Raw genomic sequence first — 25,516 nt, forward strand, 5'->3', positions numbered from 1 at the left:
CAACTGTAACAGGCGCTTATAAATATTTATGAGCCTCCTGGATTAGCACTACTTGCTATGTACTCTTTTTGCTCGGTAAGTTACTCAATTTTAGTCAGCCAATAAAACAGGGCCACTGAAATAATCTAACTGTTGATAAGAAGTCTTACCTGTAGGCAGTTCAAAGAAGTTAGTTTAGTTACCTAAGAAGTTTTTTGTATTCTGTCAAAATGCCAAACCTTTTGCAATACTACAAATATCCAACCTTCTTAATTAAGCCCTTACACGATACTAGCAACGCCCTTCCATCACTAAGTTGTCAAAAATGACTTGTCAGTCCAATTGAATTTTCTCACAAGCTGAAATCGAGGTGAAGTTTTTAATTATTTATAATTTATATTAGCATGTTTGTAATACCTTAAGAAATAGTAAACTTGGAAGTTCTAATGGATGCCAAGCGAATCTGGGAGTCGATGGTGCCGCATCAGATCGCTCCTTTGAAGCCACTGGACGAAATAGAAACAAAGTTGGCCAATGTCTTTAAGAGGAATCATTACATATACTCTTCTGAAGTGACGGAGGACATGGATATTATCCAGTCGAATACCATTTGCAAGAAGTGCCTACTCTTCACCCTCGTCTGCCATAGCCTGGGTTACCATGAGGAGGAGAAGTCCCCGAAGATCGATCTCCTGTCAGTTGGTAGAAGATATACAAATTAAAAAATTCCCAACTAAATGAGACAATCCTGGTAGTTTCTAAGAGATGTGGAGAAGAGAAACGTTTTGTAACCGGAAGTTAGATAATTTATAAAGGGAATATCCAGACCTAATTCCTAAGGTACCGAAAATCCGTCAACATCTCATAAACTACTTCAGAACTCAGTTTTAAGCTCTTATGCAATTGCCGTTTAAGTTTTCGGGTTGGTGAGGGGATGCTAATTGCTTTTTAGTGAATTGTTAGCCAATCCAACTTTTAGGACTAATAGAAACTTGCATGCATGAATATTTTATCCACTTTACGAGCTGTTCAACTTTTTTGATGAATTCCCAATTTGAAGGAGGCTTTGTCTTCTCACACAGCCCCGGGCAACGAATCATTTTCCAGCATAGTGTGTGGGGAAGTTTTTAAATATTCATAAAATTTGAACGGACAGAACTTTCGAAATTAAATTAGTCAAATGAACAAAAGTTCATTTACACTCCACGTACGAGGCTCGGTTGTCCATACTTACAGAAACCATTGTATGCGTCTGTGTGTGTGTGTGTGTAACAAAGCCGAGCTCTAAAAGTTGGAATAAATTACTAATTAATGCAGGAGTGTTCCATATTGGGTAATACTGTGTGAAGGCAGGCTACCTCCCACCGCCCCATCCCATAATTCAGGCCTCTGTTTTATAGTTGGCAATCTATTGCGATTTGTTGGCCCGTTGGAAAATATGGTTTTCCCCCTTTCTGCATCGGATGGACGCAGTGTGCGAAAGCGAAATTGAAGTTTTATGCTAATTTCAGCTCTCCATCTCCCTCTGCTACCCAGTGCTCCTGTCGCTCTTTCATCTGGCTGAGCCCAGGACCTTATCTAGTTGTCGGGTCCTGTCAACACAAGGCATTACAAGGCAATTACGAATTTGTTTATGGCTCTGAATCGTCTCGTCGACTTGCCACTTGGCCACAGCACTGGAAGATCTATTTTGCTGAAGATGGATATTCCTCACATCATGGAAAAATTCATATGAAATCAGATTACGTTTGAAAGGAATTTCAGGTTTAGTTAATGGAATTGCCTTTTCGACGTATTATTAGCAAACCCAATCTTTGCTTCTTTAAATTGATGGAGATTTTTGTTTGTACTTACGTTATGGTAATTAGGACTATATCTTCCCCTGTTTGAGTTTTAAAGAGAAGGAAAATATTTAATTTTTAAGTATGAAATTACAACTTCTTTATATCATGCATGCTTTGTTTGCCACACTAATTCCGAAGTAAGCCTTGGATCCTCAAGCAATCTAGAGTTTATGACCCACACCCAATCCCATATGCAATCATTTCCCAGCCTAATGTTCTTTTCCAACTTTGTCTCCCAGATGAAGAATTTAATCAAGAGCCACTCGAATTTGTTGGGGACACATGTACATATAACTGTAGTACACATGGCCCATAAGTCAAGCCTAATAAAATTCCACTCTGCCAAATTCGAACGACAAAAGTAATCTCCGAACTCTCTTAGCACCACAAGGAAAAGGCGGCGTGAGTGGGGTGAAAAAGTGCGTCACTTAAAACTTTTGCACTCACTTGACCAGAAACTTTTATTTTCCGTTAGCAAATTTCCCACGGGTAAACCGGCGATGTAATTTTGGCAGACCTTGTTGCGACCGAAAATCTCAGAGGTAATCAAAGATGGTTCAAAGGTCAGGCACATGCATTTAATTACTTGGTATGCTCGAGGACCAGGAACTGATCCGGCTCAAGTTTCAGCCTTGTTAACTCGTCACGGGGTAATAAAAATGGAAAAGTCAACGGGACAAAGGAGAATAATGAGCGCCGGGAAAAGGGCATGCGGAAAAAAGAGGAAAAACTAAATAAATAATTCAGTATAAAATGTCAGGAGAACTGGGAGCGTTGGCCAGGACAACAAAGATGTCTCGGGAAGTCGTCGCCTCTCAGATGCAGTCAAGGAAGCAATTGTATTGTCTGACTGCTGTTTTCCACTTTAGTTTGCCACGCCCCAATCTGAGACGCCACCCGTTTGCCACTATCCAAGACAGCCACCACCACCCACCGCCTCCATCCGCCCGCTGGTAACTTGTTGACGTTGATAGTCGTACGTGCCGAAGGTGAATGGCATCTGTGGACGCGAAATTGAATTCGTGCCTGGCAGTTCCCTTTCCCTCACAACTGGATTGAGTCTCACAGGGGATACAGGGAGCTAGGAACTGGGAACTAGGAGCTGGGGTGATGGCCAGGATGTGTCAGGTGGCTTTACCTGCTGACTTCAATATTTTGTCGCATTACGTTGACAATTTAGATGTTTGTCTCGCGCATTCTCGCAGGATTCAATTTGGAGCAAATGCAGCCCGTCAGCCAGCCGGGGAAATCTGCAAAGTTAACAGTAAGCCGGTAAAGGAAAAATAGATCTGGGAATGGTTCCCTCCACATGGGAATGGCTACGTCCCATCGAAATGGGAGTGCTAACATAAAAATCAGTCGGCTATGTCCTGGCCCAGTCATTCATTAGAGTTGTAATGTCCCTTCTAGCCAAGCAATTCTTTTCCACAACAATGGGACTTTATAGCTTGGGTCTTGCTGAGGAGAAACGAATTCGGAATGCCCTGTAAGTTGTCAATATCTTAAGCTCACGAGTAAGAAAAATTCTTTTAAATAAGTGCATTATCCGGATTACTTGATATTAAATGCTAAAATATAAAATATTACCATTTTTCGTAATGCGGTAACTTGGTCCAGGTCATAAACCGCATTTTGATTCCATTTCCAGTTTTCAGCCCGTAAATGCTCTTTTCCACAAGTTTAAAAATTGCAACAATTTTTTGGTTTTCGCTCTAAAAATGTCACTTACTGGGGAATGAGGGTTCTTCAATCCTTAGTCCTTAGCCCACCGCCCACTTGCCGCCACGCCCGAGATTGTAATGTGACTGTCGCTGGCAGCCACCCACCACAGCCACCCTTCAACCACCCCAGCTAGCATTTCATTGTTGTGCTTTTCTTTTCCCATTTTATTTATATAATGTGTCTCGAATGTGTGTCTGCGGGTGTGGGAGAGTTTTTCTATCAAAGCGCAGGAAACACGTGCGGGTAAAACATTTTTCAAGCTTTTAGCGCTGCATACAAATCAACCCCGAAAAACAAAAAATCCCATTCACAATAATTTGTTGAACTTCATAAGAGCCAGCGCTTTGGGTTAGTCGGATGAGATGAGAACTCGAATGGCTGGGTGGTTGGGTGGTTCAGCCAGCTGTTGCATTATGTAAAACCCCAGCGTAATAGATCTGAGAATGTGGGAAAATTGTACACGCAAATGCCAGGCGAACAGCAAACGGAAAAGGTCGAGCAAACACAGTGACGACTGTCAGTCTGCTGGTAGTTTCGCTTCTTTTTTTTATGAGGCTAATTGGGTTTTATATAATTTAAAGCACTTACTTATCAAACTTCATTTCCGTCTTCTTCACGCTGCGAGTTCCATATGCGAATGTGCCCCATTAAAATGCCACAAATGCAAATTAATTTAATTGAATCCAATTTGGCATTCGCATTATCTTTTTCATTGTTCCCTTAATTTTACAGTTGTGGTGGTGGAAAGGGGGGAGAAAGCGTGGTGGAAATTCTGTGGGAGGATTAACCACACAGTGGAAACTATTTTGTAATCCGGATTTATAAATTTATGCAAATGTGCGGTCTTATTACGAATAAGCCCTCATCCGAGACTTATAAGCTTATTATGATGCAGTGAATCTAAATCTATTGAATTAGCTAAAATCTGTAAATAAAAATCACAGCTTCTTGGAGGAATGTCTCGTATTTATTCTAGAAGTGCTGGTTAATCATAAGAAGAGTTAAATAAAAACAAATAAATTTAAATCTAGTTTAAATGAGGAGGAATTCCAATTTTAATTTTCATCGTATTCATTTGTTTATAATGCTGATTACTGTCCTTATTGAATAACTTCTCAAAATAACATGGGCCTCGTAAGTCAAGGCTGTTTCTAACAGAATTATAGCAAGAGGGGACTTTTAGCAGAAACTGTTATGGATAAGCGGATAATAAATGTTAGGGTCAAAGCATAAGGCTATATACTTTTCAAGAGTGCCAAATATGAAGAGCATATGTATTGAAGAATCAATGACATATATTTTATAAAAGATAGACATAAACATTTCCAACTTTAAAGAAGTTAATATTCTTTAAAAACAACTAGGCCAAACTGTTGCTCTATTTTACATGTATCCAGCACAACATTTCAAAATCCACCACTCTGCTAATTTACAGCTGAGTAACAGCGAAAGAGCGTGCGTCTGCGCAGGCGAATCTGCTGTCACGAGTGGTAAGTTAAAACGGCTCTCATTGCTCAATTCACTCGCTGTTTCGACTTCGGCTCTCCCGCTTCCTCTCTTTTCTTCATAGGATCGCTCTCTTTTTAACATAAATGTTAAGCAGTAGAGTCATCACGAGTGGTAAGTAACGACGACCGAAAGGCACCTTAGCGCTAGAGCGAGTACCGCTCTCATTGGCGGGGGATTCCCACGCTCGGGATGCCAATCCACTCGCTGCTGCCGCCGCTTCTGATGATGAGCGGCACTCAGTCTGTCTGCTGGACTCGAATCGCGTGGTGGACGCCACGTCGTCGTCGTCGTCGTTCGGTTCTCGGTTTTCGCCGGTTTTCTACCCAAAAGTCACGAGTTTACGAGCTTAGTGGGTGGTGATTCCACCCCCCAATAGAAACGGCCTATGCAAATATGTGCATAACATGCTGCAACATAAATTAAATCCGCACAAGATTCAAACTGAAGTCAAAATATTACAATAATTGGCCTGTTGTGGGTGTGACATCTGTTGGTTGGCGGCACGTGTGTGTGAATCCAATTTCCGCTTTCCTCAGTTTTTCCGGTTTTTCTTTTGTAGCTCCAAATTCGATTTACGCCAATTTTAAGTTCAGGCTAGGAAATCAATTAACTAAAGGTAAGGTCAGAAACGCCTGGAATTCGATATGCTTTTCCTTATTTCGTAACACAATTCCCGGAAAATGTACGGGTCGCTTGACAACTAAAAAAAGTAATTAAATTATAACAGATGAGTTCATAAATATCCCAATTTATTGCCTCCTTTCTGGGGAAGTGAACCATATTTCATGCAGCCCATAAGGCACATTTAAAAGTTAAAGCTCGGTGACTTTCTCTCGGCACATCCTGCGGAATTTAAAGTCGAGAGCAATTTTAAATTTATTACACAAATACCCCGGCAAGCACACGTATGGAATGCCATTGGATATGCGCATCATAAACAACGTCCAGCACCGGAACAGACAGCATATTAAAAATGTGACTATAACCTTGGCTTCCAAACGACCTGTGGGCGGTGTGGAGTAATACACGGCACCCATTCCGCCTTCCGCTTCCGCTCCCGAGTCCTGGTAACCACACCAAGGCCACAGCAACCGCGGACAATGCAATATTGCCAGTGGTGCCGGCTTACGATGGCAGAAAGTAAGAGAGTATCGAAAGTTAACTTTAATCGGGTATTCACAAATTCCTTCCAATCGAAATGATATAAAAACAAAAATAAGAACAAAACTCTTTTATTTTTAAACTATAAAGACAGTTGCTTCCTGCTCTGAACCTTTTAAGTCGTCCAAGTAGAGTCTTAAACTTTGTCAGAGAACATCCTTCTAGGCGGCTCGTTGAGCCCTGCTATCGTTCGTGTTTGTTGTTCGTTATTTTTACTGTACACATGACAATAACGCCAGCGGCGTGCACAGCACCCTCTGCATCCCGGGAATGCGATGCATCCTTGGAGGAGGTCGGGTGGGATCGACCCAACCCAGCAGAACCAACAGAATCCTTCCCAGCTCGGCCAGTTCGGTGCTTGTGCAATAGTTTCAAGTGGCCGGGCAACTTTTTCCATTATGAATGGTGCGGTTGCGCTTTTTTCCATCCATTATTTACGAGTTTTGAGTGCAAACTTGTTTCGCCAGCAAACAAGTGCCGGCCAGAGGATTAGAACACTCGCTCGACCGCTTTGGAGAGCTGGGCTGCCAAGGGGGTTTGGGTAGTTATAGAGGAGTCCCTGCACTAAGTGCTAAAGTTTCTGCCATAAGCCAAAGACAAAGCCACGCCTCATTCGCATAGGGCCAGCAGCAAATTGTTTGAATTGCAGAACTAATTTGACGCCGTCCAATTATTTTATTGTCCATATTCATAGCCTAGTTTCTGAGGATTTTGGCAAAAAATCAACAAAATTGTTACGTATAAAAATGTCTGTGATTAGGTAAGTTTCCTAACACCGCCAAGAGTCCAAAAATCTAAACATTTCCTTCGGTATGTCATACTCTATATGGAAAACTCCTTTAGCTACCATTACGAGTGCGATCAACTTTTATGTTCGCTTCACGTGGCCTTGTTTTTCGTGGACGGCAATTTTGATAAAAAGTTTCGAACATGTCTGGCGGGTCGATGCATTTATGCGTGTGCATAATTTTCAAAATCACTTGAGTATTTTGCGAAACAAAGTCAGAAGTTTCGCCAACTTGTTTCACGCACTTGCAGGCACTGCACCGCCCATCCGCCCAACTACCCAGCTACCAACTCCTGGGAAAGGCCAAACAAACCGCCACCCACCACCACCCCAATATCAGAGGCTAGGCCGTCGCAATCTGCCGCCATACACAAGTTCTCTCGTGCGGAGAGAGAATGTTCTGCATTCTCTGACATTGATAAATGATTTTCCCCCCGAAAGTTTAGCAGAAGAAAACCCAAAACAAGCGGGCCAACGGGGCGGGTGGGCAATGCTGGTTGGAAAATGCATTCATGGCAGCAAAATTGTTGTTGCTCACTAAACCGTGAACGGAGAACGAAGAAGGAAGAACCGAGAAAGGGGGATATGCGCCTGCTGGAATTATCGCAGCTCGGCATACTCGAGAGCCAGTGACAAGAGCCAAAAGGCAGAGGCTGGAGAAATCATAAATAAAATATAGAAGTAGATATGCACAGTATATAGAGCTCGTACTTGTGCCCAATTTAATTATCCTCGCCAGCCGAAAGAAGTGGCCTGGCCAAGAAATTTCATTCACTTAAAACTCTGGGCCGAAGTTCCTCCAAGCGAATGCAAATGAAAAACCACAACGCATGCTCAAGCCGAGTTTTCAGTTTGAGTTTTCCGCAATTCCCCCGCCATTTTCCGGCTTTCCCCCGGTTCCCGGCTCAACATGTAATTAGAGTGCGAGGAATGCGCGCGGTTGCCAAAAATGTTGTGGCCGTGGGTGCTTTGAAGTATATACAAACATCATATATATATAAAGCTATATATATATATATATATCTGTAGAAAATGTAAATGTAAGTCTCAACATCTGGCTGGCCGCAAAAGTTCAAGTTTGCTGCTTGTCTGCCGCCGGAGTCCTTTCTCGAGTGCCTTCGCCTGTGTGTAAATTGGACGAATGTGTCGTTATGTCGATGTGTTGACATCCAAAGTGCACCAGCATGACCAGAAAAAAAAGTAGCAAAAACTTCACAAACTTTACTCCAAGTTGGCCAGAAGAGCAGCCGTTGGATGGTGCGGTCAAAACAGACAAAGTTATGCAGTTTACAGTCTTCCTTTTTTTTTCAAACTCCGTTACATACTCGAGTGTGCAACAATTTAAGCCATCTATGACATTTTTCGAGCTTTAGATATATATATTTTAAAATAAGTTCCTCTCGTAACAGTCTGGTGAACTAAAATAGAAACAGCAGAGTGCTAAGTAAGCTGCACTGGAAAAAGTCTTGAAAATCAGTTTTCGAAATATTTAATTTATCTGCTGAAATATTTAAGATTTAAAGCATCATGTCGCCATTAAATTTAAACCAATAACTGGTCAATTACTATATTTAATAAATGCATAATCACAACTCTTACCATTAAGCATTTAAATTGTTGACGGCGTTGCTCTTCGAGTTCTGACTCTTCTCACTTGTTTAAAACGGATACCAAGCTCATCATTAATATCCAGCACATCGCACATAAATGTTGGTTAGTTTATGTCCATATTGTATTGGGTATACTGTGCGGAATAAATTGCTTTTGAAATTCCTGCTCTTTGTCCATAAAAAAAAAGGGGGGAAAATGTTGAAACGCATTTCGCTCGCTCGCATTATTAACGCACATAAAACTCACATATAAAGTGATTTAAATTTATTAAATATAAAACGCCACCACAGCGCATCGCACCACGCCGAAGATGCGAGCGCATAACAATTGCAATAAAATTTAACGTGCATCGATAAAAAGAATATCAAACCGAATAAAAACAACAACAACAACGGCTGAGCATAACGATCCCGCTTGGCAGAAGAGAACTTCATTACTTGTTTGAATGAATGGGGAAAGTGGAAAAAAAAATATATATATAATAAATGCAAAAAAGTTGAAAAACTGAAAAGCGGGGAAAACAAAAAGGAACCCATATGATGGAAAAAGCGCTCACAATGGGCTCGACGGATACGATGAACGACCGGCCGTATGCGTCCAACAAATGAAGCGAATGAGTCGAGCCATCAACAAAGGAGAGCGTTAAATGTTTTATATTTAAGAGCTGGCCAAACAACAGCCACTATGAGTGACTGACTATAACCATTTTTCTACTCTATGGCATACTCGACTCTGCCGGCCTCGTCATGAATAATTATGATTTTCAATTTAAAGAACATTTTCACACACAGTACAGGCTATTTAATTGCTTTTCCTTCGATCGAATCGATACAGAAATTGACTTGTCGACGCCGCCCCAGCAGAATGTTAGGGGTGGCGGTAAATTGGATTTCAATTGTTGAGCAATTTTAAGCTGCTTCGAGGAATCCACTTTGCCAGGACAACACAGAAAAAAATATGGCAATTTTTTGATATTTTGATTCAATTATTATCATCCGATTAATATTTTTTCAGTTCTCAGCAAAAGCTTAAAAAGATTCTTTCTGTGCCACAAACGATTTAACAAGTTTTTATTCCGGATAATAGTGCTAAAGAACCGTATATGATCCCAACACTCATCCATGAAAAAGTCGGATAAGCAAATCAAAAATGTGTATTTGCCTATTTTGCCTATTCAATGCATAATTTATGCGACAGGCGGTAATGTTATTATACCAAATGAGGAGAAATATTATTGCATTCCCCGATACACTCGCATATATAAATGAGTACCATTTTAATACGGGACTGCATGCAAATGAAATGAAAACGTGGCTAATTTTCTTTTCGCCTCTAAACGAAATCAATGGCAACTGTCAACACGACATGTGCCCCAGCACACCCCAAAAACTCCATTCGAGTCGGGGCTCAATAAAAATAATAAATAATAGAAAAATGCGCATAGAAATTGCCATTGAGATGGGTGCAGAAAGGGGGAGTGAATATGGTTGGGGCGGAATGTGCGTGACACTCGCTCAACTCATGGGCTTTTGTGGTTTTCAAAAAGAAAACAACTGGAATTGATAAGACTTCAAAGTACCCTGTACAAATATCATATCAGAAATGAGATGTTATAAGTTTAATGTATTATGTTCTTGTTTTATAAACAAGGTTAAGTTTTTTATATTTTTATTAATTATAAAACCATTAAAGGATACTTTCTAGTCGACTAGTCGATGGTATTCACGCGCCTCCGATTTAGATTTTAAAATTTGTTCTCTGTGGTCTCCTGTGTTATTGACTGCGACATTTATATGCCACCCAGCCAGCCAGTCAGACAGCCAGCCATATGCGCATTTTCACATAATAGACACTCGTGTGTAGATACATTTTGGCGGTTGGCATCCTGACGGAATTGACATCAGCAGCAATGACTATTGATCCGCGCATGGGGAAAAAGTGGGGCAAACGCGGCTGATACCCTTTCACTAATCAGGCAGCACATTTTCCATTACGCAATGCAAAACTCAAAAACAATAAAAATCCTTCAGCGAAAGTGGAAAGCTGCAGCAACTAACGGAAAATACAAACGAATTTCATACTAATGAATCGAAAATAATTGTGTGACATCAAACAAACAGCTCGATGCCAGAGATATTTAATAGCCAGCCGCAAAATAATTACCCCAAAATAATTTACTATGAATTTAGATACAAAGAACAAAGAAAGATACAAAACAAAAGCGGCAGCGCAATATAAATTAGAATTTGCTGTTTAATTGGAAATTTGATGCGAACTGTTGCCCCATCACTCCCGCTTAGACAACGAGCAAATTGAGCTTTTCTCAACGTATTAAATTTCATCAATATGTACCTATTATTTTCAGCATGAGCTTCATTATTTCTGAAAATAAAATGTGGACCCTGGGCAGTAGCTTGTTTCTCCTGGATTATTTTACAGGGAAGCGCGGTGACGGGGAAGGGGCAGGAGTAAGGATCCATCCGGTTTTGCCATCAATTAGATGGTGTTCTGGACAGACCTGCAATAGAAACCGACATTTTATTTCAAACAAGACGGGTTTCGGTGGCCACCGAGGTTGTTCTTCATTGTTCATTTCTTGGTACGAATAGTAGGAAAAATTGTTCAGCAATTCGAAATGTTAGATCGGGTAGAATATTAAAGAAAATCGCAATAAAACGCTTAATATTAATAAAACCCTTAAAACTGCATAATTTTCAAATTTAAAATATATTAAAAACCACTAAAAAACTTCTTTGCAGGAGATTTTAATATAAATTTATATTAAATTAAATTAATTAAAATTTAAAAATCTGGAATTTTGCTTCTGACTGAAAACACTTTACCGACCCTTTCCACTTTTGGCTTCGTCAAAGCCACACATTATAAAAACACTTCTATGCGCCAAAAACATAATATTTAATAAATAAATATTTCACATTTTCCTTGCAGCTGCGCCAAAAAAAAAAAAAAAACACACGTCCGACGAATCTAGCAAGGATCAACAGCAATTTAATTAAACCACAACGAATTCACTTGATTGCAAAACATGAATTCGCAAAAAAGCATCAGCAAATGTTGTTGCTGTTAAAATTCCTTACTTGCATAAAATATGATATTCATAAATTTTTAACATTGCCATTTGCGTTAATTAAACGATGAGCAATTCCAATCACCGGACCCAGACAAGGCCACTCGCTTAAAAATGCACACTCCCAAGTGCGTCCGTCGTCCGAGGTAAGTCTAAAAATAAACATAATAAGAGATATTGGCCACGTTTCGGGCATTCTTGAAATACAATATTTTCATACAATTATGTGAGCAAGAGGCGGGCGGTAAATTTAATAAGAGCCAAGAGCTTTTCTACACATTCAAAATATTTTGACAAGTTTTTCAATAATGCAATAAAGTTGCCGACTTGGTGCTTGGGGCTCGCCAAGGCGATGGCAACAACAGCGTCCAAGGACACTCTTGATGAAATGAAAATATTGCCCACAATTTGTTAGGTCCTGGCCGAGAACGTGGCCCGGAAGTGGGACTGGTCAGGACTCGGGTCCTGGCCATTTGCGGCTACTTGTTTATCTTCCTGCATTACTTTCTTGTTTCCCTCTCTCCGGCGTAAGAAGGCAGGAAGAAAGATTTTTCAATAGACCAGAACAGCGAACGGCCAACGCATAAACAAATAATAAAAAATAACACAGCAGCGGCAATCGCGACCCTGGCAACGACCTTTGGGCCACTCATTTGTCAAGGAGCGGGGGAATGGGGCCGAGGTCCAGGAATCCAAGAAGGAAGCCAAGAACCCGCGGCCCCAGGCATTCATCTTGGTCCCTCCTTTCCCTGGCAACCAAGACATATGGCCGCGCTCCGAGCAAATCGCACCGCTCCCAGTGACCAAAACAAATTAAAGCCCCACTTTAAGGCACAGCCAACAAATCAAGTCTTCTAGCCAACTCGCCAGCTGGCCAACCAAAAGTAAAAAGCAAACCCTGGGACCCAGCAAATTCAACCTGACACCGAGAAACGAGCGGCAGGAGACAATTTTTACAAGATTTACCTGACCGGCATAAGTAATCAGACTCGGTCCAGGATCTAGCGTCCAGCTTGGGCCAATCGAATTCTAAACTATCGTCCGAAAACGATTTGGACACAATACTCAAATCGGGCATCATAGGCCAAGGACACGAGGCCATCAATCTGTCTGGGAGTTTAAGGATGTTCCCTGAAAAAGTATCATTGGAAAAACTCCTAGAAAATGGTTTTATGCAGATAATTTATGAAGTCCTATCAAAAAGAGGAACATATTATGTTTACTTTAACTTAAACCACTTTTTTCTAGGGATTTCAATGTTTGAAACTTTATTCTTCTGAATATTTAAGGTTCCATAAAACTAGTTTCATTATCAACTTAACATCCATTCTTAGCATTTAGAGAGCGTTTTCCAACTTCCATTCAATAAAATCATATCTCTCACAAGAAACCCATTCGAATGCAATAAACTGCCTCGAAAGGTAGGCTATAAATTGTGGAACAAAATTAAAGTTTAAGAGTTTCGAGGAACTTGAGCAATTTCCTGACCTGAAACCTCGGCTAGCCGACAATGAAATCGATTAAGCTGTCCATGTCCATGTACACACTCACATCCACATTCACATCCTCGTCCATGTCGATGTCGATGTCCTCAAACATTTGCAGCAGCAACTCATTAAAAAGCATTAAACGCCAGGAACGGAAGTCATTGAGGCTATCAGACGGAGACACGCTTCCGTTTCTCTACTTGAACAGTTCCCTCTTTGCTGCTGTTTTCCTTTTTTTTTTTTTTTGCCTTCTCCGGCACAGATTTACGGGCCCAAAAGTGCGTAAAGAAAGAGGCCGGGGCGAAAGAAGGAAGGAGTTCGTCCGTCCGGGCAGAGATTGTCACCGGGCCAATGGTGTTGGAGACTTCAAATGATTTATCGCCCGATAGTTGAGTTCAAAAGCGAAAAGCAAAGAGACAGCCGGCAAGGACTCGCCCGCACAAATATTTATTTATAAAATTGTTATCCCAACCGGTGGCAGTCCTCTGTTTCAGTCCTTCGATTCTTTTGGTCCTGGTCTCGAGCCGCGTGTCTTGCTCATTGCCAGGCATTCGCTCATTTTCAAATCGGATTTTATCAACTGAATGCCATTCTTGTGCAAATATCTTATCTCGCTGCCGCACCGGATAATGGCAACTTTTTCCCGATGCCGCATTTGCTTTGCGTTCATCTCTGCTCTGCTGTGCTCCTTTTGGCTTTAGTCGGGGCTCAGCCTCGGCTTTGGATCCCCCGCTTTTGTATGGCTTTGGAATTATTTCGAAAGCGGAAATTGATTTTCCTTTCTTATTGTGCACGGTTTTTCGTGTTTCTGTTGCTTTTTCTTGGCTTGCTTTGCTTTGCTGATTTCCCTCGACTCCTGCGACAGAGCTCGCTTTACATATAAATAATTTGGCCAAGAGAAGGGGGACTCCGTCTCCTGGCATTTGTTTAGCCATAAATGGAAGCTCACTTTCCCTTTTTTTTCGCCCCCCTGATTTTCCCCTTGCAGCGCCTCATTTGGCGCTATTGCGATGATAATGCGGCGATGATTAGAAGCCCCGAATAGCTGAGCGCAGAAAGTCCTTCAGCAAAAGTGGATTTAAACCCTTTGACGATTGAATTCGTACTTGGAAAAATCGGATTTCTTTTTGGCATTATCATTAAATATTCAATAAATGCTTTTTAAACTGAATGCTTTAATGCTGAAATGCTTTTATGCTGAAAGAACTTTAAATTTTCCACTTATTTTATTTTATTTTATACTACAAAACTACTATTTATTAGTAGTAGGAAATTTAAGGCGCCTTTTTTGCTAAATGAAAAGTTATCCATACGCAGTGTGGACACAAAATGAAGAGCTGCTCATACGCAACGTTGGCACTCAAGGGGTTAACCAAATTTGGACCGAGGAGCACAGCGTTTCTGGGCCAAGCTATCAGTGCTCCTGCCCAGACCTGGGCCATTCATTCTCGCGCTGGTGTCGAGCCTAGTCCGAGGTCCTGGTCCTGGAACACAGCCCCGTATCCTTTGGCGCGTCTTTGACATTATGAATGATCAGCATAAATTTCCCTGAGCTCTCGCGCTCCAGGGCCCAGCTGCAGATGCTCCGGCGAGCAAAAAAAAAAAAGAAGGAACGGAAAAGCGGGGCCATGGCAAACGGAGCCAGATAACTAGCGAACAAAGTGAAGGACGGCTCAGAAATTCATTTCATTTCATTTCCTTTGTACGTGAGCCACATTTTTTATGCAATTCCCTGTAATAATTCTCTTGGTTGTCGCCTCTTCACGCATGAATATTCAAGCTTCGAGCGAGAGTCCCGAACGAAAAGCCCGGCTAATGAGACTTTCTATGGAATTTGAACATTTCTTAAACCCAAATCGTGTCCGGATTAGTTCATTCACGGGGCCCAGAAAATGTTTGGCCAACAAACTTGCACAATGAGCCCCAAATAAGAAGAGAGAGAAAGCAAATAATGTCAAACAAAAAGGGAGATGGCCGGGGCAACTCGGAAAACTAAATTCAGTTTACATAATATTGCTCATAAAATATTTTTCGCACATTCATTGCCCTCTGGCCCGAAACTAGGCCACACTCCAGTGCTTCTCAAACACAATTCGGGCATAAACAATAAAGTAAAACGACAATGGAGACGACGACGAACTTGAAGGCAAAATAACTTGAAACTTGAATATTTACATATGAAACGAAACCCACCCACGCGACACGAGCAGACACACACACACACACACCCAGGGAAAAATGTGGCAAGCTCTGAAGGCGGAGAAGGATATGGATCTGGGGTTGGGGTTGGGGTTAAGGTTGGGTCGGGCTTGAGTTCGAGACTAAACAGCACTAAATTAATTCTGCACAATTTGCATTAAAATATGCAAATAAAAAAGTAAAAGAGCAGGCGAAAAGGGGGAAGAGACCGTTTAAGGCCTCCCCCAAACTATAAAAGGATCCATCCGGCGGGCCATATACCATATACAGTCCCAAAAGTAAGCGTTAAGCATATGTGTGCTTGAGTTTCCTCAGCAGACAATGGTGGTTTGGGGGAGTTTGCCTTTTAAATTTCGAATGCCCCGTTTACCGCTTTAATGGGCTCGAAGGCCCCGGGAGAATTCCCAGTCCCGGACCTGCATCGGTTTTTGGCTTTCTTACGGCTGGCTCGAGTGTTTCGATTATGAAAGTGCCACCCCGGCCGCACCACATCATTGCATGCGGTGCAGCAGGATGTGCTGCAGGACGGGTCCAAGGAGCACAGCCACATGTCTGACTGGCTCTCCGGAATATTACACCCGGAGAAGCTCGTTGCAAATTTAATTGTTCTTGGAGAGCGCGTGCTCCGTAGTTGCCGCCAAGAAAACGGGCTCCAAAGAGCCCGGAATATGGGAATCGTGAGATGGGGGATGGTAGAAGGGCCCCGGGCGTCGGCATCCAATGAAGCATGAAACTTTAGCACACTTGCAACAGTTTCCCATTTTTTCATACTCCTTTTCCACCAGCTTTTCCTATTTCTTTCCTTTTTTTTTTTTGTGGAAAATATGTTAGCTGCGACTTTGGTAATCTGCAGTGGGTGGTGTATATCCCTCATATATATATATATATATAGTATGTACATACATATCTAGAGAGAAAAATGGATAATAGTTGGGGAAATGCGTGCACAGTGAAGGGCAAGATGTTCAGGCCGCCACAGAGTATACACCTCAAGGCTCATGTCGGTCGATATCTGTCTGAAAAGTATTCGAAAATAACGGACAGGTATTAGTTTCTCCTGCATCTGCATACAAGGTCAAAAGTGTAAATAATAATGAAGTGATTAAGGATTTACGAGTATACCAATGTCAATGTTAAGGGACATTTGATAAGCCATGACCTGTCTAATGTAACTTAATAACTTAATAAATAGTTGATGAAAGCCCGACCTACAGCACAGTCAAAATACTACTAAAAAATTCATTCCAGAAGTCCACCGACTGACTCATCTAACGAATACCTTTAGTCCATTCACTCATCTACAAATTTCAATTACAGTTCCGTTTCCATACATATATATTTATATATCTACGATTTCCCCATTCATAGAGACACCATGATTAATTTGAGCACGGACATGTCAATATACACACATGCGGGCTGGGCTATGGTATTACCTTATTGCTACTCTTACGAACTGGAATTGCAATAGTTCATAGCTTGGCAAATCCTGTGTATATATATATATATATATATATATAAATGTCTGTCTATATATGTGGAAGTTGCAAAGCCACAAGCCAAACGGGTATTATTGCTAACCCGCTGCACACGGATGGATGCTTCAAGTGCATGTATTTTTCCTATTTCGATGTTTCGCATCTGCGAGCGTGTGCCAATCGATTTTTAATAAAAACTGCAAACGAAATCTGTAAGCATATTGTTTGGCTATAAAATTAAAAACCAACAAGCGCTCCTGTTTGTGTATAGAATGGCGAGTTTCGCAAAAGTTGCTTAAAAATAAGCACACTGTGAGAATTAGTAATAAGTTAAGTTAATAGTAAGAAAGCTTGTCTTATGCCTGAAATCTGAAATAATTAAGGCTTAAAAAATAGGAAAAAAAAAATCTTTTTCAAATACCTTTAAGCTGAAGCAAGTCTTTTATATATCTTTAAGACTTATAAGATTCTTTTTTACAAAGAAGATAAAAATCTTCCTCTAAAATCAAGTTTAATTATTACTTTTAAGTTAACTTTCTTTCAGTGTCATCGATGGGGGAAACCATGCTGTATTAGTACCCGTTTACGGTTACATTTCCCGGCAGTGGATTTTTAGATTTCCATTTGTGATTTCGTTGCCCGTTACCCGATTCGTTGTTATTCTTCCGGAGCTAAACAATTTTCGCAAATGAACGGATTTTTTCATTGTTCTCGCTTTCCGCTCCCGTTGTCTGGCAAATAAAAACACGATTTTAGTTAATTACCGCTGAACAGAGGAGATGATGATAGAGAGACATCGTCTGCATTTTCCCCTTTTGGAAAATCCCAACAGAAGCTTAGTGGGGACTACAAAAAAGTACTAGAACTCTCGGCAGAGCGAAAAAAAACCCCGTTGAAAATGAAACTGAAAAACAATAACGACAACAATGCAGTCAATTGGCTCAAAATGAGTTTTTATGGGATTTGCATACGCTGAATAGGAGAATAAATGTAAACAAGACGAAAACTGCCTGCAGTCTGCCGCATTTTCCTGTGAATTCCCAAATTGCCCACCTACTCAGAGGGTTTTCACCGCCTGTTTTTGCCGCTGTTGCTTCGAAAATTTGCATTTGCATAATTTTAATTTTTATGATACGCGCCTGTTTTTCTTAATTGTTTCTCGTTAAGAGAGTGAAGCAACCGCGTAGTTAATAAAAACAGAACATATTTAATGCTCGCAATTACTTTGCATACGTTACGGGGCAGGAGCCAGGGCTTTCCGGGACTTTCCCAGGACTCGTCGTCGTGTGTGCAGAAGTGCTCGAGCCTAAAACACTCCACGCAGATTTGTGGACTTGAAGTGTGCGTCGGCTCTTTTTACGGCCACGGAGCTGCTTGTCCGGTTCTTTACATAATAAAAGCGTAAACACGTTTTCACCATCGCCGGACCTCGGGACTCTGGACTCCGGCCATGAGGGCCCTGGACTAAGTCCACCCATTACAATGGCGCCACGGAGAAGAAAGGAAAGCCGGTACTTACGCGTGCCTGGGGCGAATAAAATTGGCTTTTTGTTTGGGCAGTTTTATGAATTGCTTCAATGCTCATTTACCGGTCGGCCTAATGGGTGCATTGCCACAACGCCCACCCACCCACGAGGTCGTAATGCTAGTTCTCTGCGGTAAGAGATCCATAAAGTGCACAAGTTTCGGTACTTTTATGGTCGGGTGTCGGTCTGAGTGTGGATTGAAATACTTTTTTCTCCGCCTCTTAAGAGTAGGAGAAGTGACTAAGCTGGGCAATCATATATCGAAATTGTAGTTGTACTATATATATATTTGAACTTTAATAATATTCACTTTAGTAAACTAACAGTGACTAGCTTCAATGTTTGATCGAAAGTACCTGTGTTTTTGTGAAGGAAACACGTTTCCTTTTCAATTTTGGGTGCTTGAAACATTTGAAAAACTTTGGCAAGCGTCACTCATTAACGCCCCAGTCACTCGACTTGCAAATCAATTATCTGATGTGCCAGAAAAAGTTGAGGAAGTATCAAAAAGTCGTTGATTTACTTGTGCAACAACATGAAGCCCTTCGGACGGGTCTTCCCAACAAAGCCCCATGGACACAAAAAGTACTCGAGTGCACATATCAAGAGGAGCCCAACAATAAACTGGGTTAGGAATGCCAGACTCGACCGACACGATTTCAATTTGCTTAGTTGATAAATGCCAAAAATTAATTCAGCCAGCACAGTAAATGCCTTACTTTTTGGTTCTTGCTCTGGGAAAGCACACACACTCATATAAATATGCATGTGAGTGGCTAGGAAATATTTTCACTTTTTTGCTGTGATTCGTTTGGGGCTTCATAGTACGGAAAAATAAAGAAAGTTGCCTTTCTTCTGGCCGTGTCAGGCACAAAGTTGCACCGACTTTGCACCCACTTTCCACCTGGCTCGTTCGTAGATGTACTAAATAGTTTCTCACGTGACTTTCAACCATAAAAAATGGCTTTATTGCTGCACACGTATTCATTAATGGCAGCAATGAACTCACATGTGAACTCCGCGGCAGTTTGGGGTTCCTTGAGGAATGGCATCCCCGCCCGTGCACCCACCACTTGATGTTGCATTCAGAAATGGTTGCAAGTCGTCTGCACAGGAAGTGCATATTAATTGTGAAAATTTGTGCGGATATTTCCTCGAAAAATAGCTGCCCTCCTTTCTTGTTGCCTTTCAGACGGCCAAATCCATGGCTTGGTCTCAGCCATGCCATTAGCTGGAATTCTTGGGAACTTGCATAAGAATTGAGCCTTGGCAATGCACAAAAGGCAAATGGAATATATCAAGTTTCGATAACGTAATAAAAGTTAAGTTTTACTTTAAAATAATGTTAACTGGGTAGTTTCAATATCATTTCAATCAGTCACATTGGCAAATGATCCACTGAATCCGCATTAATTCAGTGTAAGCTTGACCATTTTCCTGTCATTTGCATAGTTTTCCTTCAAAAGGACAGGGAAAACGATTTTTATTCAAAACGTGGGGTATGATAAATAAATTTCCATAATGAGAGAAAAATGTCTGTGCGTAAATCACTGATATTTTCATTGATTTCAGATGATTCGCCCCTTGCCGAATTCTTATTGCATGCTGTGCGTTTTCAATTATCCGCGTATTTCGAATAATTCAATACAGCGAATGCCTTCGCCCCTGTCATCCGCTTGTAATTACGTAATAAGGCAGAGAATGTTTTAAAGCCGCTTACCGTTAACAATTGCACCGGGACTGAACTGAAGGAGAGACGGCGAAAGTCCTGTCGTGGGCAAAATAACATGTTATTGCACTTTTCTTTTAAATGAATGCAGTAAGCCCAACGTGGGTAACACACGACAATGGCAAGGCGCTGATAAAAGTCGGGGTGTTTGCGGTTGCTCCTTTATCCTGCCGGCTGCAGCTCGCCAAGCTCACGTCCTTTGCCTTGACAGGCACCCACAGACAAGGGATGGGGGGGAGATGCATTTTCAAACCACAAAAATAATTAAAAACTTTACGCCCTGTCCCCGGGCAGCTCTCGCATTTAATCCTGTCAGACAGACCCGGACAGCAGGACACCCTCGTGTCGAGGTCAACCGATAAAAATCAAAGGAGCCGAAGTCTTGGCCTTTAAACGGAGCGCAGCGGTTAATGAAATTGTCTCGCCGCCTCTGACGGACGATCCGGGTCGATAGGAGGTCTTTATGGCCGGAAATCCCCTAGCCGATGCAAAGTTGCTTTTTGTCTCCTCCTCATCATTACTGGTTTTTCCTCTACCTCACCTGTTTGTAAAAGTGCAAAAGCCAAAAGGTTTACGCATCATCGCGCGCGACTTGTCAAAGGTAGGAAAAAATTCGAGAAAGTTTCTGTTTGCGGTTGTGGCGATCTCCAGGACTTGGTTTTTGTCTGGCCTCTGGTTTTCCTCCGTTTCTTTCAACCCATTTAGAACTTAACTGATTTGCCTTTAGGTCAAAGGGAAAATCAACATATGGCAGAGAAAATGTGAAAGTATTTTTATTTTTACCTTAAAAAATGTCGAAAAATATTTTTAGCCATTTGAGTTGGAAAGATTCTCTTTAAAATATCTTAAGTATTATTGTAAGTTTATATACTAATCTTTATCATGTCAGGTATTCCTTTTAAATCTCCTCTTGAATGCGGAATTATTATGTGCAAATTGGAAAGCTTCTCTTTTGCATTCAATTATAAAATATATTGTCATAAATGTGTCTTTTCTGCCCCTGGAACTCCCCTCCTTCAACCCGATGTAATTATTTGAAAATTGGCGCAGAGAGCAACTTTTCATTTGGCCAGAACCGCAAAAAAGAATCTGGCAATGCGACGAAATGGGTTAAGGCCCAAGGCCAACAGACCACCAGCCATCTTTAACGAAGGAGCTGGCAGTTTTCTGGGGACTGGACCGGCGAAAGTTGCTCCTCCTAGGCCCGTAAAAAACATTTGCGCAATGTCAACAAATTTGCGCGCTTATTAGATTTTCGTGGTTGCACACAATTTCGCCAACTAAGACCGCCGCAGTGAGATAAAGTGCAGCCTGTGAAAATATGAATAAAATAACGAGAACTTTTCGCCCCGAAACCGGAAGTGCACGCTGCGTTTTTCTGCGGGTCTCTGAGTTCGGACTCAGTGGAGTTTTCCACCGATTTCCCGGACTGCGGTTGACCGGCGGCCAACGCCCACTTGGTTGGGGAGAGTGATGGGGCAGAAGGAGAAGGGGCGTGGCCCATGGGGCGGAGTGCCACGCCCATTTGCGCGACGGTCACGGTCGCCGGTTCTGCTAATGAGTTTTGTTGTCAGTTCTTGCTGGCCAAGCACAAATCGGGTGGTTGGGGATCATTTGGCTGCTCTATGTCCTTGCCTTTCCGTTCCTTTACTTGGATTTATGCGACAGGACTCGCTCGGATGTGTATATATATGTGTGTGTTTGTGTATGTGTGTGGTAAGTTAATATTTGCTGCATAAATTCCAGTGCGTCGGAATTTACTGCGCTTCGTTTCGCTCCTTTCGGGCTGGCTGGCTGGCTGGCTGGCTGGCTGGCTGGCTGGATGGCTCTCCCCAACGTTTTGTTCGCTGTTGTCCTGGAATTATGAAAATGCAGTCCAGCGCTCCACTCACCACATAGTCCTGCGGGATCCTTGGTAATTCGGTCCACCCTGCCATGGACACACGAACACAAGAATATTAATTACTTTTTGCATTTTTAGCTCTGCGCCTGGAATTCAAATGAGCAGATTTTTAGTTAATTTGTTTTTCAGCGTAAATATTTTTTTTTAATTTCAAGCTCTTAATCCGCTGCCAAGTTTCTGCTTTTTGCTTGTTCATTAAGCGCGCAAAGCTCACAAATCCAACCAAAAACTGTATGCTTACTTATTCGGACTTAGTTTCCGGATGAGTCTCGTCCACAAATTTTAACTTTTATTATTCCCTTAACGTAATTAAACCGCAAATGGTTAAATAGAATTTATGGAACTCTAGTTAAAAACTAATTACAGCTGTAATATTACCATTTTTTAACTTTGATTTTCCGTTTAAGCCGTATTTGCGATAAACTACCAGTTGCCATCAATCAGAAAATGTGAAATGTGATTGCACTAATGAGTTACCCAAAGGACCGCAGGCGGAGGACAGCATCATTGTCCAATATTCAAATGCAAACAGAGAAGTTACTCGGCTGTGTGCACGCCATGCGGCCGGAATGACAAACGAAAAAGTCTGCAAATTATCCGCACGTTACAGGACAAAAGCCAGGACACCAGCCATACCAGGACCTAACCCACGGAGGCAATTCCGATGAGCTGCGTTTACAAAACAAACACGAAAGGCGAGCACACAAATATGACACTGAATTGTTTTTCATGTCGGCCAGCAGCACAAATCGAAGCCACCTGGTCAGGAGTTTGGTGGCGGATTGATGGGGTGGTGCCAGGAATGACGGAGCCATCGGTTTCGAATTCCATTTGACACATTTTCGCTACCGATTCGATTTCGTTCGGTTTTGTCATGCTCGCTGTCATTTTTATTATGCTAGTGGGTGTCCCACCACCACCACAGGCACCACTATAACCATATCCCCCAGGTGGTTGGGCACTGCAAACATTCGATTTCCACGTGGAGTGCCACTGAAAATCTACATTGTAAATTTCCATGTGATTTCGACTGACTTCTCTTGTGTGAAAATCCAGATAAAGACAATGACTTGTGGAGTGGAGAGCAGGTTTAATTTTAAGGCAAACTTTTGAACCCAATTTAAAGCTGGCATAAAAGTCTCCTTCGGGCAGTTTTCCGACATTTATGGGCCCATTTAAGCTCATGCGTGAGTAAAGCGATAAACTTTTCCAGAGCGAACAATTAAAGTTTAATTTTTGGAAATCTCAAAACAGTCCTTAAAGCTAGATAGTATCCTTTATTTCAGTTCAACTGCGTAATTCCCGTCCTGGAAATATTTCTCCCAAAGCACTTTGTAGTTGATATCGCCGCTGCTTAGGTTTAGTTGGCTTTGTTCCTCAAAAGGACTCTTTATACGATACAAGATGGGCAAAATATGAGCAATGGCAAGCTTGATGAGTGACCGAGAGCTGGCGAACATCACGTACACGTAGCCCGTGGGAAAAATAGCTATATTGACCAAAGTTCCCACCATCTTGTACATCAGAAAGGGCAGCTTTTTGGGATCATATTCAGTAATACCTGGGTTTTGCCAGTGAAACTTCCTTAGATTTAGATGAAAGGGCACACTGAAAGTGGCGTTAACCACACTGTACTTGTACAGCTGAACACGCGGGTAGTAGCCCAGATTTCGCAACTCTTGAAGCACCTTGGACAGACCTTCTCGGGCGCCGTCGCGGTTGAAGGACTGGCAATATATGTTACCATTGGGATATATCTTCACAGTGCAGAATGGAGAAGTGCGAGTGAGAAACACAGCCAGATGTCTATCTGGTTCGAATCTGGCGTTCTCCATGACGAGATCCAGTTCATGGAGATTGAAGTAGTATGAGGTGCAACCCATGCAATAGAAGGGCCTATAAAAATATTATCGTTTCAGACACTATATTTTTATTACTCTCTTTCGGACTTACTTGTAGACTATGTTTAGATATCGCTCGATGTCCCACAGCTTGGAAACATCTTCGTATATGTTGAATATCTCTTCCTCCGTGGGCGTACTTGGAGAATCGATTGCCAAGGATTTTCCAGGGCTTGTTTCCAATTCGGTTTTTGGAGATTCCTCATTTGAGGCCGATTCATTTAAATCAGCTAGATTTTCATCCGTATATATCAGTTTTAAATCTATAAAGGGAGTTTCCTGTCCTTTTGGCTCCACCACGCGTGCCCTCTTTGAAGTGATTTTTTGCCGTGGCATTAACCGCTTAAGCTGATTCCTGTTGATCAATAGGCATTATTAAAGATTTATAGATTTACCTATCACTGTCACGTACTTCACCCAATTCATTACTGATTCGGGTAATTTGTAAAAGGAATTGTAAATTAAATTGCCTGAAAGTTGACTTAGATATAGAGAGTGACCAGATCTTTTTAATAGTAAGCTCTACATTGATTAATCACTGATAATGCAGCCCTGGATTTAGATGTAGTATTTTCAAGGCTGTTAGCTTATTTAAAGGCAAAGAATAGATTCTTTCCGATGAATTAATCATTTACAATAATGCTAAAATATCCGAAACTTTACAGTTTACTCATTGTCTCCTTCATTTCTAGCCACTTTAATTTCCAAAGTTATTTGTCTATTAATTGACGCTTGACTGAGTCCTACAGTAAGGCCATTAGCTCTTCGATTAAATTAAAACAATGCATTTCTATGCATCAGATTTGGGAATCCTCTAACAATCGCAAGCAAACAATCAAAATATCATTCAAATTCAAATCGCAGAAATTGCATAATTGAAACCCCATTGAAGTCCATTAATAACTTTATGCGCAGCAGTGCAGTTCAAACACACAGACACGAGGAAATCAAACACCCACACGAACTCATATTTCTCAGCCGGAATAGGAGGCGGAATGGTGGGCGGGTCGGGACTAGGGGACTGAAGGACTTGACGTTAGCTCATCAAACCCGAAAAACCACTTTGCTCAACTCTTTTCAAAGTGCATACATCATCAACGCTAAGCCAAAACAAAAAAGCAATGCAAAGGGAGCGAAATGAACGATGATGATGGCGGGGCCGTGGGGTGGTCGGTGTTAGCGGGTGTAAGTGGGTGGTGTTAGTGGGTGGCGCTGGAGATTGGCGGTACGAAGAGCGTTGAAAACTTTTGTGCAATGTTGATTTTTCCGCAAGAGTCGTTTTTTGCCAGCACCGGACGGACGGAGACGGTCTACGGGGTCCACGGCGTAGTCCGCGGTCGATGATGATGGTCTAGGGGTCTGAACAGAACGGAACGGAACGGAAGCCATGCCGCAGGCACTTTATAAAACCCGCAGCTCAGCAAAAGTCTTTCAATAATAATAATATTGGGGCGCAAGAGGGACAACAATGGCAAATGGGAGAAAGTGCTCGGTTAAAGACTCACCCACCAGCACATATCCTCGGGTCATAGGTGAGAAGATAAAGGCCCAAAGAAATAATAAATATAAATTTAAAGATTGATTGAGTTACG

At 41.7% G+C, this 25,516-nt stretch overlaps 2 protein-coding genes across 2 annotated transcripts in view; one reads left to right on the forward strand and one right to left on the reverse strand.

The window, feature by feature from the left end:
• Positions 1-5,308: 5,308 nt before the first annotated feature.
• Positions 5,309-25,516, forward strand: part of LOC108111056 (protein O-mannosyl-transferase TMTC1) — a 42,833-nt gene continuing 22,625 nt past the window's right edge. Inside the window, 2 exon segments of the mRNA XM_017220384.2 lie at positions 5,309-5,670; positions 11,563-11,847. Coding sequence (XP_017075873.2) covers positions 11,816-11,847 — 32 coding nt within the window. The 5' untranslated portion in view covers positions 5,309-5,670; positions 11,563-11,815.
• LOC108111057 (TATA-box-binding protein-like 1) lies at positions 23,235-24,644 on the reverse strand. Its single transcript, XM_041818117.1, has 2 exons — positions 23,977-24,644; positions 23,235-23,919 (listed from the first exon to the last, which is right to left on the reverse strand). The coding sequence occupies exons 1-2, from the start codon at positions 24,258-24,260 to the stop codon at positions 23,301-23,303; spliced, it is 903 nt and encodes a 300-aa protein (XP_041674051.1). The 5' UTR covers positions 24,261-24,644; the 3' UTR covers positions 23,235-23,300.

This window comes from Drosophila eugracilis, unplaced genomic scaffold (assembly GCF_018153835.1).
Source record: "Drosophila eugracilis isolate 14026-0451.02 unplaced genomic scaffold, ASM1815383v1 contig_2152, whole genome shotgun sequence".
NCBI lineage: Eukaryota > Metazoa > Arthropoda > Insecta > Diptera > Drosophilidae > Drosophila > Drosophila eugracilis.